Consider the following 26,547-nt stretch of genomic DNA (forward strand, 5'->3'; position numbering starts at 1 on the left):
TTATGAAGAGTTTGTGACTTGTTTTTAATAGTTGTTTGGACAACAAACAAGGTTTACGGCACAGAGGAATAAGATATATCAGACATTGGATACACACATAATACTTGTTAGTAGATCAGTTCATTGTTGGTTTTGAACTGCACACAAGATTTAAAGTGCATTATGTTTTTTTCATGTAAAAAGCAACTTCTAACTAAAACTGTCAAATAAATGTAGTGAAGCAAAAAATACAAACACATTTTCTTCTGAAATGTAGTGGAGTGATAGTATAAAGTAGCATCACATAGAAACACTCCAAAATGTAAGTATAGTGCTTGAGTTAATGACTTAGTTACCACTCGCTGTTTTCCTGTCCACATCTCTCCTCTAACACTTTATCAATCCCTCTATATGTGTCTATTTTCCCCCTGCACAGTCCTCTATATTTAGTCGGCCTGTGACCTGCCTGCCTCAGACTGAACTCTGCTCTACACATTGTCAAAACAAGGGGCTAATCCTGCCCAACAGGTGCTAGCTCTCGCTCTCTTTCCACACACACACACACACGCACACACACACACACACACACAAACACACAAACACACATACACACACACACACACACACACACACACACCCTCTGTCTGTCTCCCACTCAACACAAACACAGCGTCACGAACTCGACTTGATGTGACACTGTTGCCAAGGGAAGCGCAGGGTCACGTTTTCCCCAACTGGCTCGTGTATGCCGGGGGTCGAGTGTCGGCGCCGAACACACACACACACTCACGCTGAGTGATGAAGCGAAACCAGTGTGTGACTTCTTACTGTTGTGTTTCTACTGCTGCTGCTGCTATCAGACCTCTTTTATTTTTTGTTTTCAAGACATCCACTGACGCTCCAGGCATCTGCTGGGTATTAATGCACTTGTCCGGCTTGTTAAAACACAACAACTAAATAATGCACTTGACCTGTACAACAGTAGATGACAGTAACACCAAATTTGAGCCACTTCTTGTCACACATCAGCACTTTGTTTCCACGCTGAGTGACTCGTGATGGTGTCGGTTGGCTCTAATGTGAAGGGTTGCTCGGACCCCTCGTGAATGTCTCTGAGCCCGAGCCGTTGGACATGACTTCTGCGTGAGGCCGGCCGTGAGAGTCGCAGGACGGCAGCTCGGCACTTTTTTTCTCCGCTGGGTGGACGGCGGTGGAAACGACGGTCTCCATCCGACTGGCTCGATATAAGCTCACCTAGAAAACAGAGAGATGGTGAATTCATGAGATCAATTTAATTTCTGCTGCCGAAATCAATAGTTTCAAATCAAATATTGATCAAATGACTGTGTGGTGTGAAGAGAGTTGCTCATATGACATCATGAACATACAGAATTATCAGTTTTAGTCTCTTTTAGCTCTTTTTAAACATTTTACAACCCACATCTTTACTGTTTCTATTCACTCGCACTGCTCTCACTTTTTTCTGAGCTATTTAAAAAAGTCACTGTACACTGCCTGCTCAGCACCAATCAGCAAACAGACCCAGTAAGCTGTAGACTAGCTGGTGGTGAACATATGGCGCTTTTCCACTATACAGTTCTAGCACTACTCGGCTCAACTTGACTCTGTTTGGTTCCAGGAACGACCTTTTCCATTACAAAAAAATTACCTCCTCAACGTGGGCGGGGTCATCATAGCACAGCTCTGCGAAACTGCCGTGACTTCGTTTTATACGCGACACAAATACATAAACAATGGAGGACATGGAGGCTATTGTGTACTTGCTGCTGTATGAGGCTTTCTGTCACACACAAAGCAAGAGAAGAGAAACGAATCGCTGTAACGCTGTTGCCGGTATTTAAAATGCCGGGTTTGATTCTTGTGTGGGACGGCTCATGACTCTTCCAGTGACTCTCTGACCAATCAGTGGCCGGCAGTCTGTTGACGTCACATTTAGTATCGGCTCGGCTCACTTGGAACCTCACCAGAGCAGATACTAAAAAAGTACCAGGTACCAGGTACTATTACTAATATCCCTGATGGAGACGCAAAAAAAACGAGTCGAGGCGAGTAGTGCTCGAACTGTGTAGTGGAAAAGCGCCAATAGTGGAGCATTTACTGTAACAGCTAAAGATCCAGATATTTCCCTCAGGAGTTGGTAGAGAGTAAAAACAGAGCTAAAAGAGAGTGAACATTGGACTTACATTCAGCAGGTGGACAGAAACACAACTCCAAATGAGCCACATGAATAATAATGTCTTGGCTTTGTGGGATTTTGGACTTTTTGTGTTTGCTCTCTTAGCTTCCAGTGTGTGTTCCTCCTGTTCTTCAGTCAATTAGTTTTGCTTGTTCATATTTGGGTTGTATGTAAGTGTGTTTTTTGGGTTTTTTTCCTTTCTGTGATCCTGCACTCCTCCCCAGCCCATTTCCCTCTCCACACCTGTCCTGTATCAGCCTCATTAGCCCTGTTCACTGGTTTCCTCCCAGCCAATCAACTCCTGTTCCTTATCAACATATTAGCTCTGTTTGTATTCAAGTCTTGGTTTGCATTTCAGTTTCGTTGAGTTTAACAAGTTCTGTTCAGTTCATTTGTTTTTTTTGTTGCACATATCATCAATAAAGACCTTTTTTCTGCACCCCTGCTTTCACCTTCAGTTTGCACTTGGGTCCACCCGCTCCGCTCTTCCATGACAGATAATGATGCTCCGTGACGGCTGGATGTGGAAATAAGCAACTGTTTGCTAACAAGTTCAACATATAAAGTTAAAAAAGCTGATGATATGTCAGAGTTGTGTTCACTTGTTTGTTTCTGCTGAAAACTAAAGGCCAAAAAAGTTATAATTGCAGACTTTTGTCGAGATACGTTCAGTGAAGCAAATTCACACCAAACTGATGCTTACAAAGGACACACACCAACCCTGTCTGTGTGTTTGAGTTCATCTCAGCACAGACTGCAGTTCCTTCTGTTATTTCCCTCCAGTCTCTCTCCTTTAACTCATCTCTGTACATTCATAAAGCAGATTCATAAAAGCCCCATTTTTGGCTTAAATGCAAAGATTTTTTTAAACTCATGCACTTATTCTCAATTAGCTCCTTCTCTGGCAAATTTGCATCTAATTTAGTCTTTCAGGTTTTTTTCTATGCAATCTCTTTTACATCTGTACACTCACTCAGTGTCAGTCATTCTCTCACACACCTGTGTTTGCAGGTAGCGGGGGTGATTTGAGCTCGAGCTCCTCTTTGGCGGCGGTGGGAGCGCAGCAGCAAAACACCTGCTGGAAACCTGCTCTGAACCTGCCGAGAGGTTGAGAAACACTTCATATCAGGATGGATTTAACAGGCAGACAAGATTATAGACACAGATACTGATTACCTACTACATGAGCAGGTCATCTACACATACGATATCCACACCAGACAGATGAATAACCATTTTGTAAAACTCTACCTGATGTTGAGGCAGTAGTAGATGATTGGGTTGTACATGGTGGAGCTCATTGCCATCCACATGATAGTGAGGTACACCTGTTGGATGTAGCGCTGCTCGAACAATTCGGGGAAGAACTGGTGCAGTAAGAAGTAGATATGATAGGGCAGCCAGCACAAAGCAAACGTACACACCACCACGATCATCATCTTCACCACCTGCCACAGAGGAACCAACCGGGGAGGAGGAGACAGAGAGGTGCAGCGGGTTTAAAAAATAATCCTTTCAATTGTGGTTTTGTTTTAATGTGGGGGATTAAAAAGCCATTAAATGAAATGTTAGTGTTTAGTGATGCTGCACCATCACAGTAACAGTGTGTGTGTGTATGTGTGTGTGTTTGCGTAACCTTGCGTTTGGCAATAAGCTGCTCTTTGTAGTGTTCAGACGAGTCTCCGGGAATTTGGCTGGCCCAGAGGGTGATGCCCACGGCCGTGTACGCCCATCCCATGACACCAAGGGGCAAGAAGTAGATCAGTAGTGTCACACACACATAGTATCTGCATCAAGTTCATGAGGAAATGAAGCGAAAGAGGGAAAATAAGAGATTAATGATGTGTAAATACAATTATTCAGGGAGCTGTAAGCACACTGATGGTGCACAGCGCTTAATGCTGTTTAGTTGATTGTATCCAGTCTGCTTGAGATTAAATATTAACAAACTACTTGTAATTATAAGAATATATTTAACCCTTTACATACTGTTCATATTATAACTCATAATTAGTCTCTACGCCAATTGACATTCATTAATTCCCCCATCAGTCATTAATACATGTTTGATTAATCATTCAGTTTAAAAAAAGACATTAAAAATCACTATTTTAATGATCCAGGTGAACATTTTATAGAATATGATGAATACAACATGTTTGAATGTTGATTTGGGATGTTGTTTAACCCTCCTGTTGTCCTTGAGTCAAGGAAGGAAGGAAAGATGGAAGGAAGGAAGAGAGGAAGGAAGGACTGATGGAAGGAGGGAAGGAAGGAAGGAAGGAAGGAAGGAAGGAAGGAAGGAAGGAAAGAAGGAAGGAAAGATGGAAGGAAGGAAGGAAGAAAGGAAGGAAGGAAGGAAGGAAAGATGGAAGGAAGGAAGGAAGGAAGGAAGGAGGGAGGGAAGGAAGGAAGGAAAGGAGGGAGGGAGGAAGGAAGGGAGGAAAGGAAAGGAGGAAGGAAGGAAGGAAGGACGGAAGGAAGGAAAGATGGAAGGAAGGAAGGAAGAAGGAAGGAAAGGAGGGAGGAAGGGAAGGAAGGAAGGAAGAAAAGAAGGGAGGGAAGGAAGGAAGGGAGGGAGGAAGGTAGGAAGGGAGGGTGGAAGGAAAGGAAGGAAGGAGGGAAGGAAGGAAGGAAGGAAGGAAGGAAGGAGAAAAGGAAGGACAGAGGGAAGGAAAGAAGGAAGGAAAGAAGGAAGGAAAGATGGAAGGAAGGAAGGAAGAAAGGAAGGAAGGAAGGAAGGAAAGATGGAAGGATGGAAGGAAGGAAGGAAAGATGGAAGGAAGGAAGAAGGAAGGAAGGAAGGAGGGAGGGAAGGAAGGAAGGAAGGAAGGAAAGGAGGGAGGGAGGAAGGAAGGAAGGGAGGAAAGGAAAGGAGGAAGGATGGAAGGAAGGAAGGAAGGACGGAAGGAAGGAAAGATGGAAGGAAGGAAAGATGGAAGGAAGGAAGGAAGAAGGAAGGAAAGGAGGGAGGAAGGGAAGGAAGGAGGGAAGGAAGGAAGGAAGAAAAGGAGGGAGGGAGGAAGGAAGGGAGGGAGGAAGGTAGGAAGGGAGGGTGGAATGAAAGGAAGGAAGGAGGGAAGGAAGGAAGGAAGGAAGGAAGGAAGGAAGGAAGGAAGGAAGGAAGGAGGGAAGGAAGGAAGGACAGACGGAAGGAAGGAAGGGAGGAAAGAAGGAACAGTCAAAACAGACGGGGTCAATTTGACCCAGGAGGACGACACAAAGGTTAAATAAACACAAGTCAAATTTGTACATTTGCATATATAAAAATGTGTATCGGCTGCATGAAAATACACAGAAGAACAACTGGCTGTATTACATATTTTGTGTTTGTTGTGACATACTGGATAATTCATCCTTGTTTAGAGGGGAAATGTCTCTTTGGTGGAACTCACAGACATGTGAAATGTGACAAGGAGCCTCAAATAGACGCTGCTTTTTTGTAAGATGTCCCAAGAGAAAAAAAGGCTGAAAACCACTGGATTAAACTTTTAACGTTATTATCATTTGTGCTGTTCTATTAAGTTTCCTGTGGACTAAATGTTAACACATTTATTAAAACACAAACACACATGGCTCAGTGACAAATAAGGGTTGGCAAGATGAGCAATTCAAAAATATGTTAAAATAGTTTTAAAAGCAGCATCAGGTTTGTTAAAATGTACATTTAGTATTTTTGTTGGTTTTATGTCATTTGAAATGACATTTGCACCATTTTTTACCAAAAGTAAGACTGAATGCTCCTAAAATGTCAAATGGTGTAACCACAAAAGAATGATACATATTACATATTTTATCCACCTACAGTGTATTCAAGTGGACTTATACTAATAATGACTTCATTTAAAACATGTAAATGTTTCCTGATCTCCATGATTCCCAAGATGAAATGTAATATTTAGAACAATTGTATTCCATTACCTTTATTTAATATAAAAAGTTATAATGTAAGATCATGCCAAACTAATTGATATGGTGTTTTATTGAGAATTTAGTGTTTTTAAGCAAGTTGAATTATTTGGTACAAAGTTTTTATGGTTACACCACTTAGACATTTTTGCCATAATCCTCTAATATATTCTCTCAAAATGGATTAAAAGCAGAAATTTGATGCTGGGTCCACAAAAAAAAACAATGTGTGCAAGTTATTCATACATTTATTTTCACATTTTAACCCCTTTCAATTTGACTAAACCACATGGACACAAAAAACCCTCATTGACCCACATACACAGTTGAATACACACACCAACATTAAAGTGATTCATCTTTTTCTTCAAACTTCATGACATCAGTACCGCTAAATTAAAGATGCTTTAATATGCTCAGATGTTGAGAAGGTGTGTTAAAGAGGAAGAGAGGGGGGGCGATTATCAGGCATTAATTTTAGAGGTAAATTTATCAAATGCCTTATCTTTTCTCGGGAATCAAGCACTCACAGACAGACTGATCGCTGGAACAGGCCTCATTTCAGCCACAGGGTTATTTCCTCATATACTAAATTAATCCCTCCAGAGTATGGTTATTGCTCCATGTCAGTCTGGCTGAGGTAAGGCATCCTGTCCAGTGTGGGATAACAAGGGATCAAACTTCATTATCCACAAGTGTGCGTTGTTGCCAGAAGATAAATAAAGTAAGCAGGGAATAATAAGATTACTGGGCATCAAATTCTTGAAATACCAGCAGTCAGAATAACTTTCTTTATTAACCTTCATGGCGTCCTCCCGGGTCAAATTGACCCCGTCTGTTTTGACGGTTCCTTCTTTCCTACCTTTCTTCTTTTCCGTCTGTTCTCCCTTCCTCCTTCTCTCTTTCTTTACTTCCTCTCTCTTTCCTCCCTTCCTTCTTCCATCTTTCCTTCCCTCCCTCTTCCGTCCTTCCTTTCCTTCCTCCCTCTTTCCTTCCTTCCTTCCTTCCTTTCCTCCCTCCCTCCTTCTCTGTTTCTTTCCTTCCTCTCTCTTTCCTCCCTTCCTTCTTTCCTTCCTCCACCCCCCATTCTTCCTTCCTTCCCTTCCTTCTATCCTTCCTTACTCCCTCCCTCCCTCCTTCTTTCTTTCCCTCCTTCCTTTGTTCCTCCCTCCCTCCTACCTTCCTTCCTTCTTTCTTTTCCTTTCCTCCCTTCCTTCCTCCCTCCTTTCCTTCCTTACTTCCCTCCTTCCTTCCATCCTTCCTCCCTCCTTTACTTCCTTCTTCCTCCCTTCCTTCCTTGACTCAAGGACAACAGGAGGGTTAAGGTTTAACCCCAAATGAAGTAGATGACCTCCCAGAAGAGTTTAACACCTGTGCAGCCTGAGGAGGAGCCAGAAAATACTGTAAGGAAAGCTCAACAACCCACTATAGTTTATTAGGGACCGAGCCAAAAGGCAAGACGGCGAGGACTCCAGAAGGGAGTCTTGCCCTTGCCTGGAGGCAAGGACCCTATTGTACTTGTGTCGTTTTTTTTATTATTCTACCGCCTCTTTGAACCTTAATTTGACCCCCTAAACCTGCTCCAAAACTCACCAAATTTGGAGCGCACATCAGGTCTGGCGAAAAATTCAATAAAATGGAAAAACAAACAACGTCAAACTCTCTAGCGCCACCTAGAAACACTAAAACGGCCACTACGCCTGATAGAAATGTCGTAGAAAGATCAAACCAAAATTCTTTTTTTTTGTCTTATCAAGACCTACAAATCACGCGCTGACACCCCTGACCTAAATCCAACAGGAAGTGCACAATTCGCTGTTACATGTGGGATTTTGGATGATTCTTTGCCTCCTACAAACGTTATCTTGTCTGAGGGCGTGCATCGTGGCGGCTTCAAACTTAAATAGCTGACAAAATTTCTGAACAACTTTTTCATTACTCGTCCGGTTTGAATTTTAGAAGCCCTCAAAGGTCAAGTGCCCAAAAACCCTCACCAAAACGCTCCCATAGACAATGAATGGGAGGAGAGTCTAATGCCACTTTGACCCTGAATTTGACCACCTAAACATGCTCCAGAACAGACCAAATTCACCACGCACATCAGGTCTGGCCATAAATTTAACGGCCACTATGCCTGATAGGAATTTCGTAGAAAGATCAAACCAAAACTCAATTGTTTGTCTTATCAAGACCTACAAATCACGCACTGACACCACTGACCGAAATCCAACAGGAAGTTCACAGTTTGCCGTTACATGTGGGATCTTCAACGATTTTTCAGGCTTTTCAAAATATATATATATTATTCCTGCATACTTTCAGTTACAGACTCCATTCAAACGTCAAAATGTAGCCACAAGTCTCATCTATAGGTGTGTGTAATTTGGTCTGGCTATGTTTTATACTTTTTGATCTGCGGCCCCACATGTGCACCATGTTCCTCTCCCATTCAATCCCGAATCTCCATTCTGTCTGTGCATGCTCTGTTGTCATGCTCTCCAGTCGTTAACTACCATGGCAACGACTGTGTGTGTATGCAGCTGGCTCAGGCAGGTTCATTTGTGGTATTAGTGTGCCACCGAGTGGAGAAAACTTGTCATGATACCTGATAAGGAAAAGGTGCCTCAGTTTTCTGTTTCTAGTTCAACTTTATTGACTGTATTATTATGTTTTTATATATCTGTGCAACTGTCTGTCAACTATTTCACTGACATTGCTGTCACACGAATTACATGAGCATGACCTACAAACATATGTACAGGTTTCACTGGAAATAAGTTCTTCTCCTGTTTGACTCATCAAAGTGTTGGCAGTTCATTTCAGTTGCTCAGTCTAAATGTCTACACAGACAGACAGAGGCAGAGAGAGAGTGTGTGTGTGTGTGTATGTGTGAGTGTGTGTGTCTGTGTGTGAGTGTGTGTTTGTGTGTGTGTGTGTGAGTGTGTGTATGTATATGTGTGTGTGTGTCTGCAGTATCCACTGTTTCAATCTTGAATCATGAATCTCTACTGTATGTTGCGGTCTTTAGTTAACCCTTACATACTGTTCAGAATCAAATATGACCCATTTTTACATTTGAGAGCTGTAATCTAATGTGACCCATAGTACACACAAATCTTAAATAAATGTATACTTTTTTCATTTTTGTTCAACTGATATGCAGTTTTATATGTGAAAATGTACAAATTGGACTTGTATTTATTAAGAGGATTCAAAAATCTGTATTCATCATATTTCATAAAATGTTCTCCAGGATCATAAAATAGTGATTTTGAATGTCTTCTCTCCATTAGATTAATCAAACATTTATTAATAATCACTGATGGTGTAGAAACTAATTATGAGTCAGAATATGAACAGTATGTAAGAGTTAAGCCTGTGTTAGAGGGATTGTACCAAACTGTGAAGCAATTATGTAATGTAATAAGAAGCTACTGATTATTAGGGACCGAGCCGAAAGGCAAGAGGGCAAGGACTCCAGAGGAGTCCTGCTTTTGCCTGGAGGCAAGGACCCTATTGTATTTGTGTCGTTTTTAAAAAAATTTTATTAGTGCCACGGGTGCTAAGCTCCGAGGCATCTATTAATCTTCCTCATACTTATTAGTGCCATGGGTGCTAAGCTCCGAAGCACTCCATCTACAGCAGTAAAGCTGTAGAAGGAGTTCCTCAGGGCATTGAAAATGAATGGGAATTCATAGCTCGTAGCTCTCTCATACCTGCACGTAGAAATGTGATTCAAACTTTAAAACGTCTGCACAAAATTTAAACGAGGGGCCGAGACCGGCTGCATTACCTGTCTCACTCCCCATTGACCCTAATGTAATCGTCTTTTTTTTCAAAAGAATCTCACTCTGTCTTCGCACTGAGCTTACGCGCTCATTTTAAGGAATATCCAAATAAAATGAAGGCTGTCAGAATCTGCCGGCTTCTGTGTCTCTCATGGTGTTTTCGGTTTTTGGACAGTAGTTACAGTTTTCTTACAGTTTGCAATTGTCAGAAGCCAAATTCTGGGGCATTTTGAGAATGTTTTCCAAGCAGATTCACCAATCGCCGTAGCAACCGTACAGCCTTTGCTGTCTTTGGCAGCCTGTTGCTGGGCAGAAACTGACCTACTTTTTTATGATTGGCTAATTCCTGCCTGTCTATTTTGCCAGTTAACCGAGCTTGCTCTCAGCAATAGCATCCATGTTTAGGGTTGAGGTGGTGCTCCCACGGTTTCTGATTGATGGCATTTCGTTGATTTAGTATACATATTATAATACATTTTCCTTAAACACAAACTATTTTTGCTCGTGGCTATTTGGGATTTGGGGAAGATGGGGCTTATTCACGTTATGCCCTAGGCACCCCTAGACTGGGGCATAACAGCTGCTTGCAGCTTTAATTTATTTAGGTTATTATTCTGGTCCATGATGGAATATGAGAGCACATACAAAACGGGCACAAGCTTTACAACATGCCCACCAAACTAAATCAATACTTTAACCTTTTTATTTAATGCCAAAACTAGCCCTGAATTTGATGGCATGTTGGCTGAAAAAATATTATTAGAGTGCCAAAGGAAAAGTTAAGTATTATTAAGTATTTATTATTCATTAGGAGTTGTGTTTCTGTCCACCTGCTGAATGTAAAGTCCAATATGCTCTCTCTCTTCTAGCTCTGTTTTTACTCTCTACTAACTCCTGAGGGAAATATCTAAATGCTCCACTATGTTCACCAGCTAGTTTAAAGCTAACTGGTGCTGAGCAGGTAGCGTACAGTGGCTTTTTATTTTACAGCTTTTTCTTTCTGAAAATGACGCTATGAGATCGCTGAGAGTGAACCAGAACAGTAAAGTTGCAGCCGGACAGCTAAACAATGAGCTGAAACTCAACTATAAAGCTCTGGAAAGCTGAAAAGAGCTGCAGAGTCACTGATAATTCTCTGTAGGTTCATCAAACACATCACACACTGACAGATCAGATGTTATTACTATACAAAATATCAATTATAGCCGCTCTCAAGATTTTGATGAAATACATATAATTACTTTCTTTCCATGAATGAGATGATCAATACTAGTCTCATGTCTGAATGTTCAGTATAGAGCTGGAATCAGGAGCCGGTTAGCCTAGCTTAGCATCAACACTGAAAGCGGGAGGAACCTGCTAGTCCGTATATGTCAGATGTGCAATGTGCAAAAAGATACCTATCAACACCTCAAAGCTCAGTAATTAACTTGTTAGACATAACAATTGTTTATTCGTCTTTCCAGGACTGTACCTGCCTGTTCACTGAAAAATAGCTCCAGCATGTAATGTCCCCTAAAAACCATACTTTGGTGTTTTCACTTTTCTATTTGTGTGCAGATTAATAAAAAAACATTAATTAACGAGTTTCAGAGTTATTCTTTCTGCTTCCATTCTTAATGCTAAGCTAAGCTAACCACGTCCTGACTTAAGTTTCATAGTTAAAGTTGTACTAGTTAATAGCTCCAATATGACTGCAGCTTTCTATGGAGCCAGAACAGTCTCATAATGGATAAATGCACACAGAAATGAATTGTGATTGGCTGTAAAGGAGCGAGACATCTGATTGGCTGCAGACGACCCCCTTGTAGAAAAAATGCATTTGTGGATCGGAGTCACGTCAGGAGAGTCTCAAAAATCCACACAAATGCAGGGAGGTCTACAAATTAAAAGCACTCAGACAAATGCGCGTTTGACAATTCATATATCAATGTAACAACTTCCAAATATGTATTTGATGAAAATTGCAAATACCTCACAATTTGTGCATTTTTATTGCACATATTAAAAACAATAAATATTTGTGTGTGCATCACAAATATGTTTACAAATCTTATTTTTATATGTGATTTTTTTTAAACTTATATATGGATTGAAGCATAATTGTGTGTGTGCATTGAAAATGCATTCGTGTATCGAGTCATATATATATATATATACACAACTCCCCAAATACCAAATACATTTGTGAGTCCTTTTTCGTGCATTTATTCATTTCTGTGTGCATTTATCCATTATGAGAGTGTACACTATACACTACACACTGCTCATATACAGCTGACAGATAAAGTTAGAGACTAGCTGGTGAACATACACTAAATCTCAGAGACTGGAAGTGACCAAAACAGAGGTATAAGAAGATTATTGGACTCAAATTCATATGGTGAACACAAACACAACTACAAATGAATGATAATACTGCTCTATTTTAGCTGGATGTAAATAATTATGTGATGTGTTTATTGTTTGTTGAACACTTTCCACCATATTGCACTTCTCTGTCACAGCTTCTCAGTAAAGCCTGTTGGTTCAGGTTTATAGAGGTTTCATACTCTGCTCTGTTGCCCACAGGTACTCACATCTTCTTGAAGTCCACAGTGGTGTATTCAGGCCAGTCTATGTAGCAGACGGTGCGTCCAGGCAGCACGGTGGTAGACGAGTAGTAGTACTGAGGGAAGGTTAAAAGCAGAGCCAGCATCCAGATCACGCCAATCACTACACGGGTCTCTGTAGAGGACAGCCTCTGCTGCAGGGGATGGATGATAGCCATGTATCTACCAAACACACACACACATACACATACACACAATCATGTTTCCATCACCTCAGAGGACATTACATCAACTTACATTCATTTCATGGAGACTGTAACCTTAAACAAAGTCATCACCCACCAATTTAATGAATTACGTTATGGGGACTTTTTTTGTTCCCAAAAGGGAGGGGAGTCCCCACAATGTGACAGTATTTATCCCAACAGTTAATTGTGAGGACATTCATTGACATATTGCATGCTAGCTGTTAACACTAACTTTAACCATCACAAATATATACCTAACCCAACCTGAACCTAATTCCAGAATTAAATGTAAAACTAAGTCTTAACCCTCAAACAGTTTTTGATGATGTGTCCTCACAATGCAGAAATGTCCTCACTATGATGGTTTCACACCAAGATAGACATGTTCTGTCAAGTTATGTAATAACAATATGTAATACTGAGTATTTCACATGATTAGTACCCATTTCTCAAAGCTTTAATTTCCTTGGTACCTTCCAAGCTGCCAAATTTTGGTATTTGATGCTGGTTTTGTGTAACCACCAGTGTGGGCTCACAGTTATATGTTTGTGTTAATGTGTGTTAGAGAGTGTGTGTGTTGGGGGGGAGGGGGTAAAGGGGCAACAGGAGGCATGTTGATTTAGTTTTCCAATAAAGAAGAAAGAAAAGGTGAAAATGGGGACAACAGCATGTCTCCCTTTTTCTTCAATCTTCTTCCCCATTCAACAAGTAAACACGTATTGAGGGTACTTTGCTGGCATTTGTACAAAACATCCTTTTACAGGCCTGTTGGGAAAATCACAATAGTGGAATTTGTTGTATTTTGTATTAGAGGGAATAACTCTGGCCTAACCACAGTATAATCTATAAACACTTTACTTTAAATGCTTTTTACCACTCTTGGCTCCAGAGATTGAACTCAGTTGCTTGGTCCAGCACTTTGGGCCAGACTGGAATATCTTGACAACTCCAGAATATGTTGGATGGATTGGTCTGAAAGACATTTATGGTCCACAGAGGCTAAATCCTAATGACGTTTTGTCAGTATCCTTGCATGTTCATTGACACCTGCTGGACATTTTGTGTGTTGCAACCATGTGCTTTTGTTTATTTTGGGTAATGACTCTGCCCTCACCTGTCATGCTTCCATGTGGTCATTGTCGGCCATTTTGTGCTCACCTGTTCTCTGTTAAGTCCTAATGATTAGGCCTACTTATTCTGTGCTCTGTCAGCCCCAGTTTGTCAGATTGTCCCAGTCTTTTGTTCTGAGCATATCAAACCGTGTTACCTGCTTTGCCTGTCTGCCAACCTGCTTGTTTGAACTCCAACTTAAAAACTCCGATTTGGATTATCTGCCTGTTTGGACTGCTTATTTGGACCTGACCCTTGCCTGCCTCTAGACCACTCTTTGGACTGCCCTCTGGTTTGTCAGCTCTTCTCCTGTTTCAGTTTTGTGGCCAAGGGCCTACATTTTGTTGAGTTTTTTCACCGTTTGACGGGACATTCTTTGTTGGAGTTGTTTTTTGACTTTTTCTGTTCAATTAAAAACTCTTGAATTTGAACTTTTTGCATTTGGGTCCGAACTTTCTACAAAACCTGACACGTTTGTAGTAATGCAGTGCTGTCATTAAAATTTCAGTTGTTTAATACTTTGGTCGGATCCAAAACCGTATACTACATATCACTGTCCTCTTTTCAGCCAAAGATCCGCTCATAAATTATGAAGAATGTCAAAATTACAAACTCACCATATGGCAGACAATCTGTATCTGTAAGCTGGGGAAAACGACAGCTGTACAGTAGCAAAAGACAAAGAGAAAAAGAAAAGGTCTCTCCTATTAAAGTCAATACAGAAAATCGATGGAGCAGGACCTCTTCCTCAGTAGGTGGCAGCACTGAGTCCTCCATGAGAAAGCATGGATGTATTAACCCTCCTGTTGTCCTCGAGTCAAGGATGGAAGGAAAGAAGGAGAGAAGGAAGGAAAGGAGGGAGGAAAAAGGAAGGAAAGGAGGAAGGGAGGGAGGAAGAAGGAAGGAAGAAGGAAGGAAAGGAGGGAGGAAGGAAGGAGGGAAGGAAGGGAGGAAGGAAGAAGGAAGGAAAGGAGAGAGGAAGGAAGGAGGGGAGGGAGGAAGAAGGAAGGAAAGGAGGGAGGAAGGAAGGAGGGGAGGAAGGAAGGGAGGAAGAAGGAAGGAAAGGAGGGAAGGGAGGAACAAGGAAGGAAAAGAGGAAGGAAGGAAGGGAGGAAGAAGGAAGGAAAGGAGGAAGGACAAAGGAAGGAAAGGAGGGAGTAGGGAAGGAGGGAGAAAGTAAAAGAGGAAGGAAGGAAATAAGGACAGAGGAAATGAGGAAAGAAGGAAAGGAAGGAAGGGAAGGAAAGAAGGAGGGAAGAAAGGGGATGGAGGAAGTACAGACGGAAGGAAGGAAGGGCGGATGACCCGGGAGGATGACACAAGCCTTTACAGATAACTAAGAAAATATCCTATTATTTGTTGCATTTGTACTGTCATCATTCTTCTCTTAACAAATTTAATGAGCAGATCTGTAGCTGAAATGTCCGAAAACCTGCAAAACGAAAGACATCAGTCTCAGCTGTTCTGGAGCTTATTATAAAATGTTACCATGTTAGCACACTAAACTAAAATGGTGGACATGGTTAAATATGTTCTGCTTAACATCAGCATTTTAGTATTGTTATTGTAAGCATTTTAGCATGCTGATGTTAGGATTAAGCTCAAAGCATCACTGTGCTGTTCTAGCAAGTAATGTCTGGACTGTGACAGAGGTTGTGGTCGGACGCCAAAAACAGCAACATGCAAGTAAAATGCAAATCGTGAAACATATTGCTAAATATAGATGAAGACATGAATGTGTAAGTGTCAGTTTCTCCTTCCAATGGATATCAGGTCTGGTCCAGTTTTGGTTTAAAAACAGTTGTGAGCAGAGTCATAGTGTTTAGTTCTTTGAAGTTCAATAAAGGTCCACCTGGATCTGACTTCAGCAACAGTTCAAATACTTCTCAAAGTTTCACTGTCCAACATGTCTGTGCATTTTTTTATTTATTCTTTAATTGTTTAAGAGCAGATGTTATACAGTAGATGTGATAATCTGGGCGATTATGGCAAAAATCAAAATCACGATTAATTGAACTTTTAACCTTGATTACGATTAATGAACGATTATGTATTTTCACAGTTTCTTTTGTTTTGTATTTTACACTGCTGCCCTCACACAATAGTTTGTGATATTTTCGCACATGAGTATCTTTAGGGAGTGAAAATAATGCTGTTTTAAGGTGTGACACTGTGGTTAATGTCTAGTTTACTTGATTAGAACTATGTAAAGATCATGGTTTGGGTTCAAATGATCACTGGAGAAAAGTTTTTAAATTCCTTAAAGATATGCAACCTTTACTGTCATGGCAACAGTGAACACCACGATTAATTGACAAGAGGAAGATTAAGTCGATTAGAGTTTCTAAATGTCGGTTTCGATTATTTTTCGATTAATTGCCCAGCCCTAGCAGATTGTCATAAAGAGACGTCTTCTGGACATACAATCATCACTGGGCATTATAAGATTTTAACTGTTTAATATGACATACACTTTATCTGGGTTGCTAAAAGTTAAGAAGGATTTATTATTGAGCCACATATATTCATAATAACTGTCTATTGGTCCGACAGCCTATTATTCCAAAATCCCAATAGCCTGAAAAATGTCATAATAGACCATAAGCCCAGTCAGACAGCCTGTTATCCCAAGAACGAAAGCCCACTGCTCCAAAGGCCCGTTGCTCCAAAAATAAAGCTGGAGCCTTATTACCTCCGTAAACATACTGAAATTTAACAGAGCTGAGCTTACCAGTTATTTATGGTTAGCACGTTCTGATTAGCGTGCCTGTCGTTTTTGGCCTTTAATATATTAGTGGATTTTTAAATGTGCTTGTTAAAAAATGATTTTGTTTCATGGTGTGACAATGCTGTAGCTAAAATCTGATTAGGTTCAGGCATGAAAACCACTTGAAATCACTTTTGCTTTTGAGATAACGGGCGGTCACACTTTTGGCCTTAAGGCCTAATAGGATATTTTTCTGACTTTTTGGGGTTTGGGAATAAAGGGGCCATCGCTAATACCATGGCACCACTGCAGAAAAAACAAGATAAAATAATAAAATAAATATATAGGATTTGCAAATCTGCAAATGAATACTATGTACATAAACTTGAGCAGAATTACTGAATAGGCCTGAACTGAATAACGCTAGAACACCCAAGAAGGACAACCAGCTGATGGCCCAGACGTCGGCACAACTTCCATCTTGGAACAATGTTTGTACCTTAATGGGAAGTCTTGATTGGAAAAACAGTCATTCAGTGTCTCGATGTTTGGTGGGTTAGTACAGCCTCACTCTTGTTTTCTTTTTCCTTTCGCAGAACCATGTGAGTAAGAACTGTGAGCCAAGCCTTTATATTAAAAAAAACATTTCCTCCGTGTCACAGCCTCAAGGTACCCACACTCATTTTAAATTCCAGTCCTGTGGTAGTGAGTCGTAAAGATCTGTGAGCTGTGGGGGATTAAAGACGATACTGTTCAGAACGCCTATTTTAGTATATAGACAAACCTTAACCCTGCTGTTGTCCTCCCTGGTCAAATTGACCCCATCTCTTTTGAATGTTCCTTCTTTCCTTCCTTTCTCCCTCTTTCTTTAATTTTTCCTTCATTCTTCCCCTCCTTCCCTCTTTCTTTGCTCCCTCCTCCTTCTATACTTCTTTCCTTCCTTCCTTCCTTCCTTCCTTCCTTCCTTCCTTCCTTCCTTCCTCCTTTCCTTCTCTCCTTACTTCATCCTCTTTTCCTCCCTCCCTCCCTCCTTACTCCTTTCCTTCCTTCCTTCCTTCCTTCCTTCCTTCCTTCCTCCTGTCCCTCCTTCCACCTTTCCTTCCTCCCTTCATTCTTTCCTCACTTCCTTCCTTCCTACCTACCTTCCTTCCTCATTTCCTTCCTCCCTTCCTTCTCTCCTTACTTCCTTCCTCTTTTCCTCCCTCCCTCCTTATTCCTTTCCTTCCTCATTCCTTCCTTCCTTCTTTCCTTCCTTCTGTCCTTCCTCCTGTCCTTCCTTGACCTTAGGACAACAGGAGGGTTAATACAGTGTAGTAGAAAAAATACGACATCACAGTCGGAACCTTTGTATAACTAGCCTTGTATAGCCTTACTTGAACATGCAGAGCTGCTCTTCCTAAACAGGTGGACAGCTTCTGATTGCACCCAGTACATGTGACCCAGTACATCCTGACTCTGCTTCCTTTGTTTCTTTGCTGTATAAAATGTAATGAGCACTCTTTCAACCAGCATCAGGCTACAACTGCACACTCTGTCGTGACTGTACACTGATTAACTTTGGAAGCTAGGGGAGAACTGGATTGGTAGACACACTTTTTTACTTTCCTTTGAATTCCTCATAAACTGGATCCTGAATAGATTCTCTTTTAATGTGTAATATGAGCCTAAAGTGCCAGGGAGTATTGGAGCTGTATTTCTGTCTTCAAGCTGATTCTGTTCAACCACAACAAACAAGACCGCATAGTGGAGAATAGATAAGGAGTGATTTATCCCTTGAACATTTGACTGATAGTGAAAATCATACACACAGTGTTGCCAACTCCTCAGTAAGGAAAGTAGCTATTGGCTGTCCTAAAAGTCGCTAGAAGTCGCTAAATGACATCATCGCCTAATTTGCATAATTTTCGATTTGAGTGTAATTGAAATGGACGCTGTAGGAGAGAGGAATAACATCTTGGGAGAGAAAAAAACTGAGTAAAAAAAACCTAAATATGTTTAGAACTACAAATTAACTTTCTAATGTTGATTATTGGTTTGTTTTTTAAAATTTAAATCAATTTTGTTCTGTATTGTTAAATGTTAGAATATTACATTTAATCAAAAGACTGTTATGCGGGGTGGAATTGCGCAATTTATTTGCAGTTTGGACGCGGAGTGGTGTGGGTCTCCTCTCTGCTCTGACTGCAGCTGAGTCTGCTGCGCGAGGCTACTGTGAACCTGACTGCCTGTGAGTGCTTTGGGACGGGGGAGGGGCTCACGGCAGGACCCGCAGTTCATTGAGGACAGTAACTGCAGAGTCTCAAAAACACCAGAAAAGTCTCCAATAACACCAGAAAAAGTCGCTAGATTTGCCGCTAGTCGCTTTTGAGGAAAAAAGTCGCTAAGAGGGTTTGGAAAGTCGCCAGATTTAGCGAGAAAGTCGCCAAGTTGGCAACACTGCATACACATTTGCGTTGTGAGTTTGCTGTGCTCTGCCGGCTAATGTTAGCTTACAACAAAGGCTAACGTAACCATCTCAATTCTGTCGAGCAGCACAAATATGTTGTATCTGCCGTGTTTGGATGCGAGCCAGGAGCTGTACAAAGTAGTCTGCCATCGTTGTTGTTGCTTCTTCTTCTGCTTTGTATTATTATTGCTTCGAAGTTGGCGCGAGTCTTTATGGGAAAGCAGAGACGTAACTGACGTATACAGTGACGTAATGACGTGGCTCCCTAACCACCTCGAGCAGTGGAAAAGCAAATTGGTTCTCAGCTGGTTCACAGTTGAACCGACTGTGAACCAGCACCAGCACTAGAACTACTTTGGTGGAAAAGGGGTAATAGTGGGCCTATATGGGTCTCACCCAGTTGGGCCCCACCTAAAACCTAGACAGAACCAACTTGAAGCCCATATGGGGTAGAGCCATCATGGAGACTGTGGACAAACCAACTTGGGACCCATATTTGCAGCCCACATCTAACCCTATGGGGCCCACATGGACACGCTGGCTGGGAACAGTCACTCACCTGTCGAGCGCTATGGCCGCCATGGAGTATATGCTGGCGAATATGGCGGCGATGGGGAAGAAGTTGTGGAAGCGGCAGTACACCAAACCAAAGTACCACTCGTTGTGAACGGCGTAGGCAAAGTTGATCACTGTGTTGAATGCTGACATGGCGGCTTCAGCGAAGGCCAGATTCACCTGCAACAGAGTGATATAAATTACTGCAACACTCAAAATGACTTTATCGTGTGTATATTTAAATGTGGAACCTATAACCAGCACCGCCAGAGGTGTGCAGTCTCTAGTCAATAATGCAGAAGGTATCGACTAACCATCTCTCTGCATTACCTGGCTGGAGAGGCTTGTGATGCATTATTGCAAAGACACTCGCAATAACCTGCTGCATCCATACATAACAGTATAGCAGAATATGTATGAGGCTTTTTTCCCCCCCTGCCAAGACACACTGTATGATCACAAGCCAACACATGTCATTAATATAGCTTGGAAGAAAGAGAGCTGCCCGAGGGAAAAATGTAACAAGGACTCAGCTGATATCACACTGATGTAAAATATACTCTGATATACTGTATATGCATGAGCCTGTATTGTAAAGTAGAGGATCAAGCTCTTTCTTTAGTAATAAAATACACTAATTAACTGCATTTGCATCCTTTTCCCCCCAAATAAATACTGTTGTGAATATATGCATTTAAAACAGATTATAAGCCAATAGGGTCAATGATTTTTTGACTTGGAAATGAAGCTGAAACGTTTAGTTCATTTATCAATCAGTTGATAATGTTTTAAATTCATTTTTTAAGCTAAATTCCCAAATGAACTGTTTAAAGCTTTGTGAATGTAAGGATTTTCTGCTTTTCTTTGTCTTGTGATTATGAGCTGAATATCTTTTGTTTTTTACTGCTGGTCGGATGCAGCAAGCATCTTGTCATCTTAGCTTTAGGAAATTCTGATTGTGGTATTTCTCACTATTTTCTAACATTTTATAGTCCAAACTACATAAATAATAAGCAAAATTTCAATATTTTCTTACAGAGAAGCTGAATCCTACAAGGTCTAAATGTTAGACTCTGCACCACCTTCACTTGAAATTGAAATTTGAGTGCTGATGATACTTCTTGAATGGAGATATACAAATCAGTGATTCCATGTGTTAATATCTGCCAGTCAGCCAATGCAATGTGTTTATTAAGTGTACAAATGAATAGAAAATGTACTTATATCACAAATAGATTCAGTTTATCATCAGCTCTATATCAAAGGTCATGATGGATGCACCTGATACACCTTCATTTCTCAAAAGTACAGTTGCTTTCATGCAGCTGTTGGTTCATTGTTCAATCCATTATTGTGTGGACAAATTCAATAATCTTTCAATATCTCCAAAAGGCAACACAATTAGTTTTAAAAGTTTGATCATTTTCACAAACTTAACATTTAAACAGACCCAGGTATAATACTCCCTCGTGCTTATAACGAACAGTACTTACTAGAAAGTAGTTGGTGACGGTCCTCATGCGTTTATGCGCCAGAATAATCCAGATAACAATCATGTTACCTACCACAGACACCGCAACGATGCTGCAATAAGCCACAGCCCACAGTGTGATCTGCCACACCGGCTGGATGAACTGGTTAAAGTCGTCGCTGGAGTTGGCGGAGACGTTTGTCCCGTTTGTGGCGTTAAAATCGGTGGCGTTGTAGAGAGAGTCCATCTTCTGGGCATCAGGCTGTTTGGTGAGTTGGATGTTTAAAAATAGATTAGTGTCCTGTTACTGGAGTGGATTCCGCTTGGAGGGAAAGGAGCAGCGGGCGTAAAAATGCAGTTCATGGCAATTTGTCGTAAAACTGCCTAACCCTAACCCTAACCCTAACCCTAACCCTAACCCTAACTGCCTTTACGCACCTGAGGACATCACCGCACCATAACGCACGACGCACATCACCAACCGTTCACGTTTTTCACACGGTTTACAACCCCCTCCCTCCTCCATCCGTCCCGCCCCCTCACACACACACACACACACACACACACACACACACACACACACACACACACACACACACACACATGCCCCTTCCCTCTCAACACACCAAATGATTAGTCTTGGTCGTGCGTGCCCAGTATCAGCTATTGGAAAACAGTCCGTGTGAGCCTGACAGGCGACATAAGTTATCTGGATCATAATACGATTTCAGCAGGATTAACCCCGAATCATTCTGGGTCAATCTGATGATACTGGATTATTTAATGTCATTGGTTTTAATGCCCAAAACAGGAAACCTTTGATTTTAACCCTCCATTTAGCGTTTATAAGCACACTGTGATGTGGGTCTAAGTGTATTTTAAGTGTTTATTGATGTATTCTTTCACCAATTACATCATATAGCCTATAAGGGAAAAGCAGTTATGTAATACTGTGATCAAAAATTCATTAAAGTCGGTCTTAAAACAACAGTAAGGTGTCCATATGAGCAGTTAAACAGGTTTCCTTCGCTGTAATCATTCCTCCTGTTCATACTGACTATTAAACGATCTTCAAATGTGCAATGTAAAGTGATGGAGGACAAAATCCACAGTCATTTAAAAATAGATGATCAGCTTCTATGAGCTTCAGCAGTCTGAGTTAGTCATATCAAGTGATATCTGACACATTTACAGTCTTTATAGCATCAAATTCCCTCTTAGTGTTTCCCTGTTGAGCTGTGGTGGAAGTATAGTAACAAAAATACTTTGCTACTAAAAACACTGTTACGTTGAAACATAGAAGATGAAGATTTGACTCATTTTGGACGACTGAAGCTTCATATTAGCTTCAGATCAACTTTTAAATACCTTTTTGCACATTTTGGTCTACATCACTTCCATTGTAAGTGCATTATGAAGGGATCTTCTAATGGTCAGTATGAACAGGAGGAATGATTACAGCGAGAAAAACACACTTAATGTTCATTTGGGGTCCTGACTGTTGATTTAAGACGGATATGAAAACTGAGAGCCTGTTCTGTAAGCTAATATGATCACTATAAATTGAAAACACTGTCTGTGACTGACTGTTTAATGTTTCAAGTTTACTCTTTTTAAGACAAAAATCATGCAATAAAAGGTCTGAAACATGCACATAGTGGCAAAAACTGTGCATAATAAGCATAGGCTAAAACTGCATGTTCCTGACATAAGTTAAAACCCAAATGATCCATGTAGAAGATCTTTTTTCGGTTTTGGAAAAGCTAAAGCAAAAATCTTTTTAAAAAATCACCTTCCTGCCTCTTTAAATGCTACGTATCTCTTTTACTACATCATGCAAACTGCTTTAACCTTCGTGTCGTCCTCCCGGGTCTAATTGACCCCGTCTGTTTTGACTGTTCCTTCTTTCCTCCCTTCCTTCCTTCCATCTGTCCTTCTCTCTTTCTTTCCTTCCTCTCTCTTTCCTCCCTTCCTTCTGTCCTTCCTCCTTTCCTTCTTTCCTTCCTTCTTCCCTTCCTCCTTCCTTCCTTCCTTCCTTCCTTCTTTCCTCCTCCTTCCTTCCTTGCTTTCCTTCCTCCCTTCCTTCTTTCCTTCCTTCCTTCCTTCTCTCCTTCCTTTCTTCCTCCCTCCCTCCCTCCCTCCCTCCCTCCCTCCCTCCCTCCCTCCCTCCTTTCTTCCTTCCTCCCTCCCTTCTTCCCTCCCTCCCTTCCATCCTTCCTTCCTCCCTTCCTTCCTTGACTCAAGGACAACAGCAGGGTTAAATGTGGGAAAATTCATGGCATTAATTGTAATGTTCAAGTTTTGCAGTCAATAATTGACTCATTAACACTTTTAAATGTCCTTTCAGGTATATCTGTTAACAACTATTATACATTGTAATCCTTTATATACTGCTTGAATACCAAATGAGGATGAAGGAAAGTGTAAATCCTAAAAAGTCCACATAAATTACTCACTGGACTCATTATTCTAGAGTCAGTCAGTTTGTTAATTAACTCATGTTGTTGTTTATTGATTTCACATTTTCAATGTTTGATCCCTTCTAGACAAATTACGTCCATTTAAATGAGCACAACATACATCTGAAGCTCTGTTGTCTTGCTGTGAATTAAAGCCTCATCGAGTTGAGGTCAGGAGTTGTATTAGATTGTGCCCAAATTGCATGTCAGCCCACCAAAGTAATGGAAAAACAGATACGTGGCTCCACACACACACACACACACACACACAGACACACACACACACACACACACACACACACACACACACACACAAATGGAGAGTATTTGTCTGTCAGCTCCTCTACCACAAACTCGGCTGCCTGCCTGCCTGCTTGTCTGTCGCATCACATCGGAGCTATTACAATCCACTGCAGGGAAAAAAAGACAGGAATTCAATTTCATTTGTCACCTGCTCCCCGACAACAGTTGCAGGTACTGAGAGCTCAAGTCCCAACAAGTGATGAGGAAAGGATGTGACATGAACAAAGAGAGAGAAAGAGGCAGAATTCAGCCGAGAATGACGTTCTTCATTTATCTGTTGATCAGCCTCAACACCTGGTTTCATATAAAACTGGGGGGGGGGAATTCAGGGACAGGAACATGTCGAAACACATGAACGACAAAAAAATGATGAAGGCGATGATTTAAATCTCACTGCAAATTGAAAAATAAAAGTGAGAAGAAGAGAATTACAGGAGGAGGTGAGGATGAAGGAGGGAAATGTGAGAATGATATTTCGATGTTTAAACATTGTGTCTGATAGAGACTGATGTATATGAAACCTCTTATATGATTCAGAATGATTAATTATCTTGTGATTTTAAAACTTAAAAAAATAAATAAATAAAGCAGCAACTAACCTGCCATCTATATATCCTTTCTGAAGTTTAAAAACATGAAAGAATACAAGTAAATTATGGAGTGTTAATAGAAATAGGTACTAACTTACTTTCAAAACTGCCTAAATCTGACTGCAAATACATTTAAAAGTTATATGGATCAGTAAAAAATAAGGGTCGGCAAGATGAGCAATTCAAAAATATGTTAAAAACTAGTTTCAAAAGCAGCATCAGGTTAAACTGTACATTTAGTATTTTTGTTAGTTTTATATCATTTGAAATGACATTTGCACCATTTTTTAACCAAAAGTAAGACTGAATGCTCCTGAAAATTTCAAATGGTGTAACCACAAAAGAATGATAAATATTACATATTTTATCCACCTACAGTGTATTTAAGATGACTTATACTAATAATTACTTCATTTAAGTTGTCCTCAGGTCAAGGAAGGACAGGAGGAAGGAAGAAAGGAAGGAAGGAAAGAAGGAAGGAAAAAAGGAATGAGGAAGGAAAGGAGTAAGGAGGGAGGGAGGGAGGAAAAGAGGAAGGAAGTAAGGAGAGAAGGAAGGGAGGAAGGAAATGAGGAAGGAAGGAAGGAAGGAAGGAAGGAAAGGGAAGGAGGGAGGGAGGGAGGAAAAGAGGAAGGAAGGAAGGAAGGAAGTGAAGAAGTGAGGGAGCAAAGAGAGAGATGAGGTCAATTTGACCCTGGAGGACAACAGGAGGGTTAAAACATGTAAATGTTTCCTGATCTCTATGATTCCCCAGATGAAATATAATATTAAGAACTGGAATTGTATTCCATTACCTTTATTTAATATAAAAAGTTATAATGTAAGATCATGCCAAACTAGTTGATATGGTGTTTATTGAAAATTTAGTGTTTTTAAGCAAGTTGAATTATTCGGTACAAAGTTTTTATGGTTACACCACTTAGACATTTTTACCATAATCCTCTAATATATTCTCTCAAAATGGATTAAAAGCAGAAATTTGATGCTGGGTCCACAAAAAAAGAATGTGTGCAAGTTATTCATACGTTTATTTTCACATTTTAACCTCTTTAAATTTGACTATAATCCACATGGACACAAAAACACCTCATTGACCCAGATGCCAGCGGTGTCAAACATATTGCCCTGGCCCACTGGATAACTTTGCAAAGTACAACAATTGCAAAATTGCAGTAATTCCAAGAATATTGTTTCACTAATTTTTCCTAAGACATTTCAGGTTGTTCATCTGTTCATTTATTTCATATATTATATATTATTTATAGATTATTATGCAATGGTTTTAAATGGTCTGGCCCACTTCAGATAAAATTGGGCTGAACTAACATTTTTTAGTTACACCCCTTGTTTTTACTTTATATTTAATTTTTTCAAATGTAAAGCAAATTTTGACCAAATTTCCATATAACAATGTTTGTTTCCATCCACTCTCTTTAGGCTGTTATATGATGGGTTAACATTACTATCCATTTTGTACTCTGACATTTGTTGTATCTCATTGTCGTGAGTAATTTAGTCTTATATAGAAATGTATAATTATATTCATTTTGAAAGAAAGAATCACAGTTGTTGCCTGTTGTTTGCTTTTTATAAGTGCATTTGGACTCTGACTCTGAAATGTTGAAATAATCCAAGCGAGAGGAGATAAAAGCATGGATTATTGTTTCGAAATAACAAAAAAAAAAAAAAAAAAACTAAACGTGCTTGACTAAGATTGGGGTCAAATAAAATGCCAATATTTTTAGCAGTAAGGTTAAACAGGTGAGCTGCCCTCGGTTTCAACATCAGGTGAACCAAAAAAAAAAAAAAGGTGGAATAAAACACACACGCACACACACACACACACACACACACACACACACACACACACACACACACACACACACACACACACACACACGTAAGAGCTAAATGCATCAGTGGGAAGAGAAATTGGAGAAAACTGCAGTAAAAATCAGCTTCCTTTGCCCTGAGGTGTCAACATCAGATATGAAAAACTGTGTGTGTGTGTGTGTGTGTGTGTGTGTGTGTGTGTGTGTGTGTGTGTGTGTGTGTGTGTGTGTGTGTGTGTGTGTGTGTGTGTGTGTGTGTGTGTGATGGATTGACACGGTCACGTTTGATTATTCTACAGAGGACTCTTCAAACAGAATGATGATGCCTTATCTATCTGATATGCAAATGACCTGATTCATTAAGCAGCGCAGCAGAAATGAATGTCAGGAAGGAACTACAG

At 40.5% G+C, this 26,547-nt stretch overlaps 1 protein-coding gene across 1 annotated transcript; it reads right to left on the reverse strand.

Annotated features, from left to right (window-relative positions):
* Positions 1 to 1,053: 1,053 nt before the first annotated feature.
* tacr1b (tachykinin receptor 1b) lies at positions 1,054 to 21,209 on the reverse strand. Its single transcript, XM_062435220.1, is given in 8 exon segments — positions 1,054 to 1,233; positions 3,176 to 3,196; positions 3,198 to 3,273; positions 3,428 to 3,624; positions 3,813 to 3,963; positions 12,453 to 12,647; positions 19,496 to 19,671; positions 20,985 to 21,209. Coding segments are annotated over 8 exon segments (1,221 nt in total).
* Positions 21,210 to 26,547: the final 5,338 nt, after the last annotated feature.

This window comes from Scomber scombrus, chromosome 15, assembly GCF_963691925.1.
Source record: "Scomber scombrus chromosome 15, fScoSco1.1, whole genome shotgun sequence".
Classification (NCBI taxonomy): Eukaryota; Metazoa; Chordata; class Actinopteri; order Scombriformes; family Scombridae; genus Scomber; species Scomber scombrus.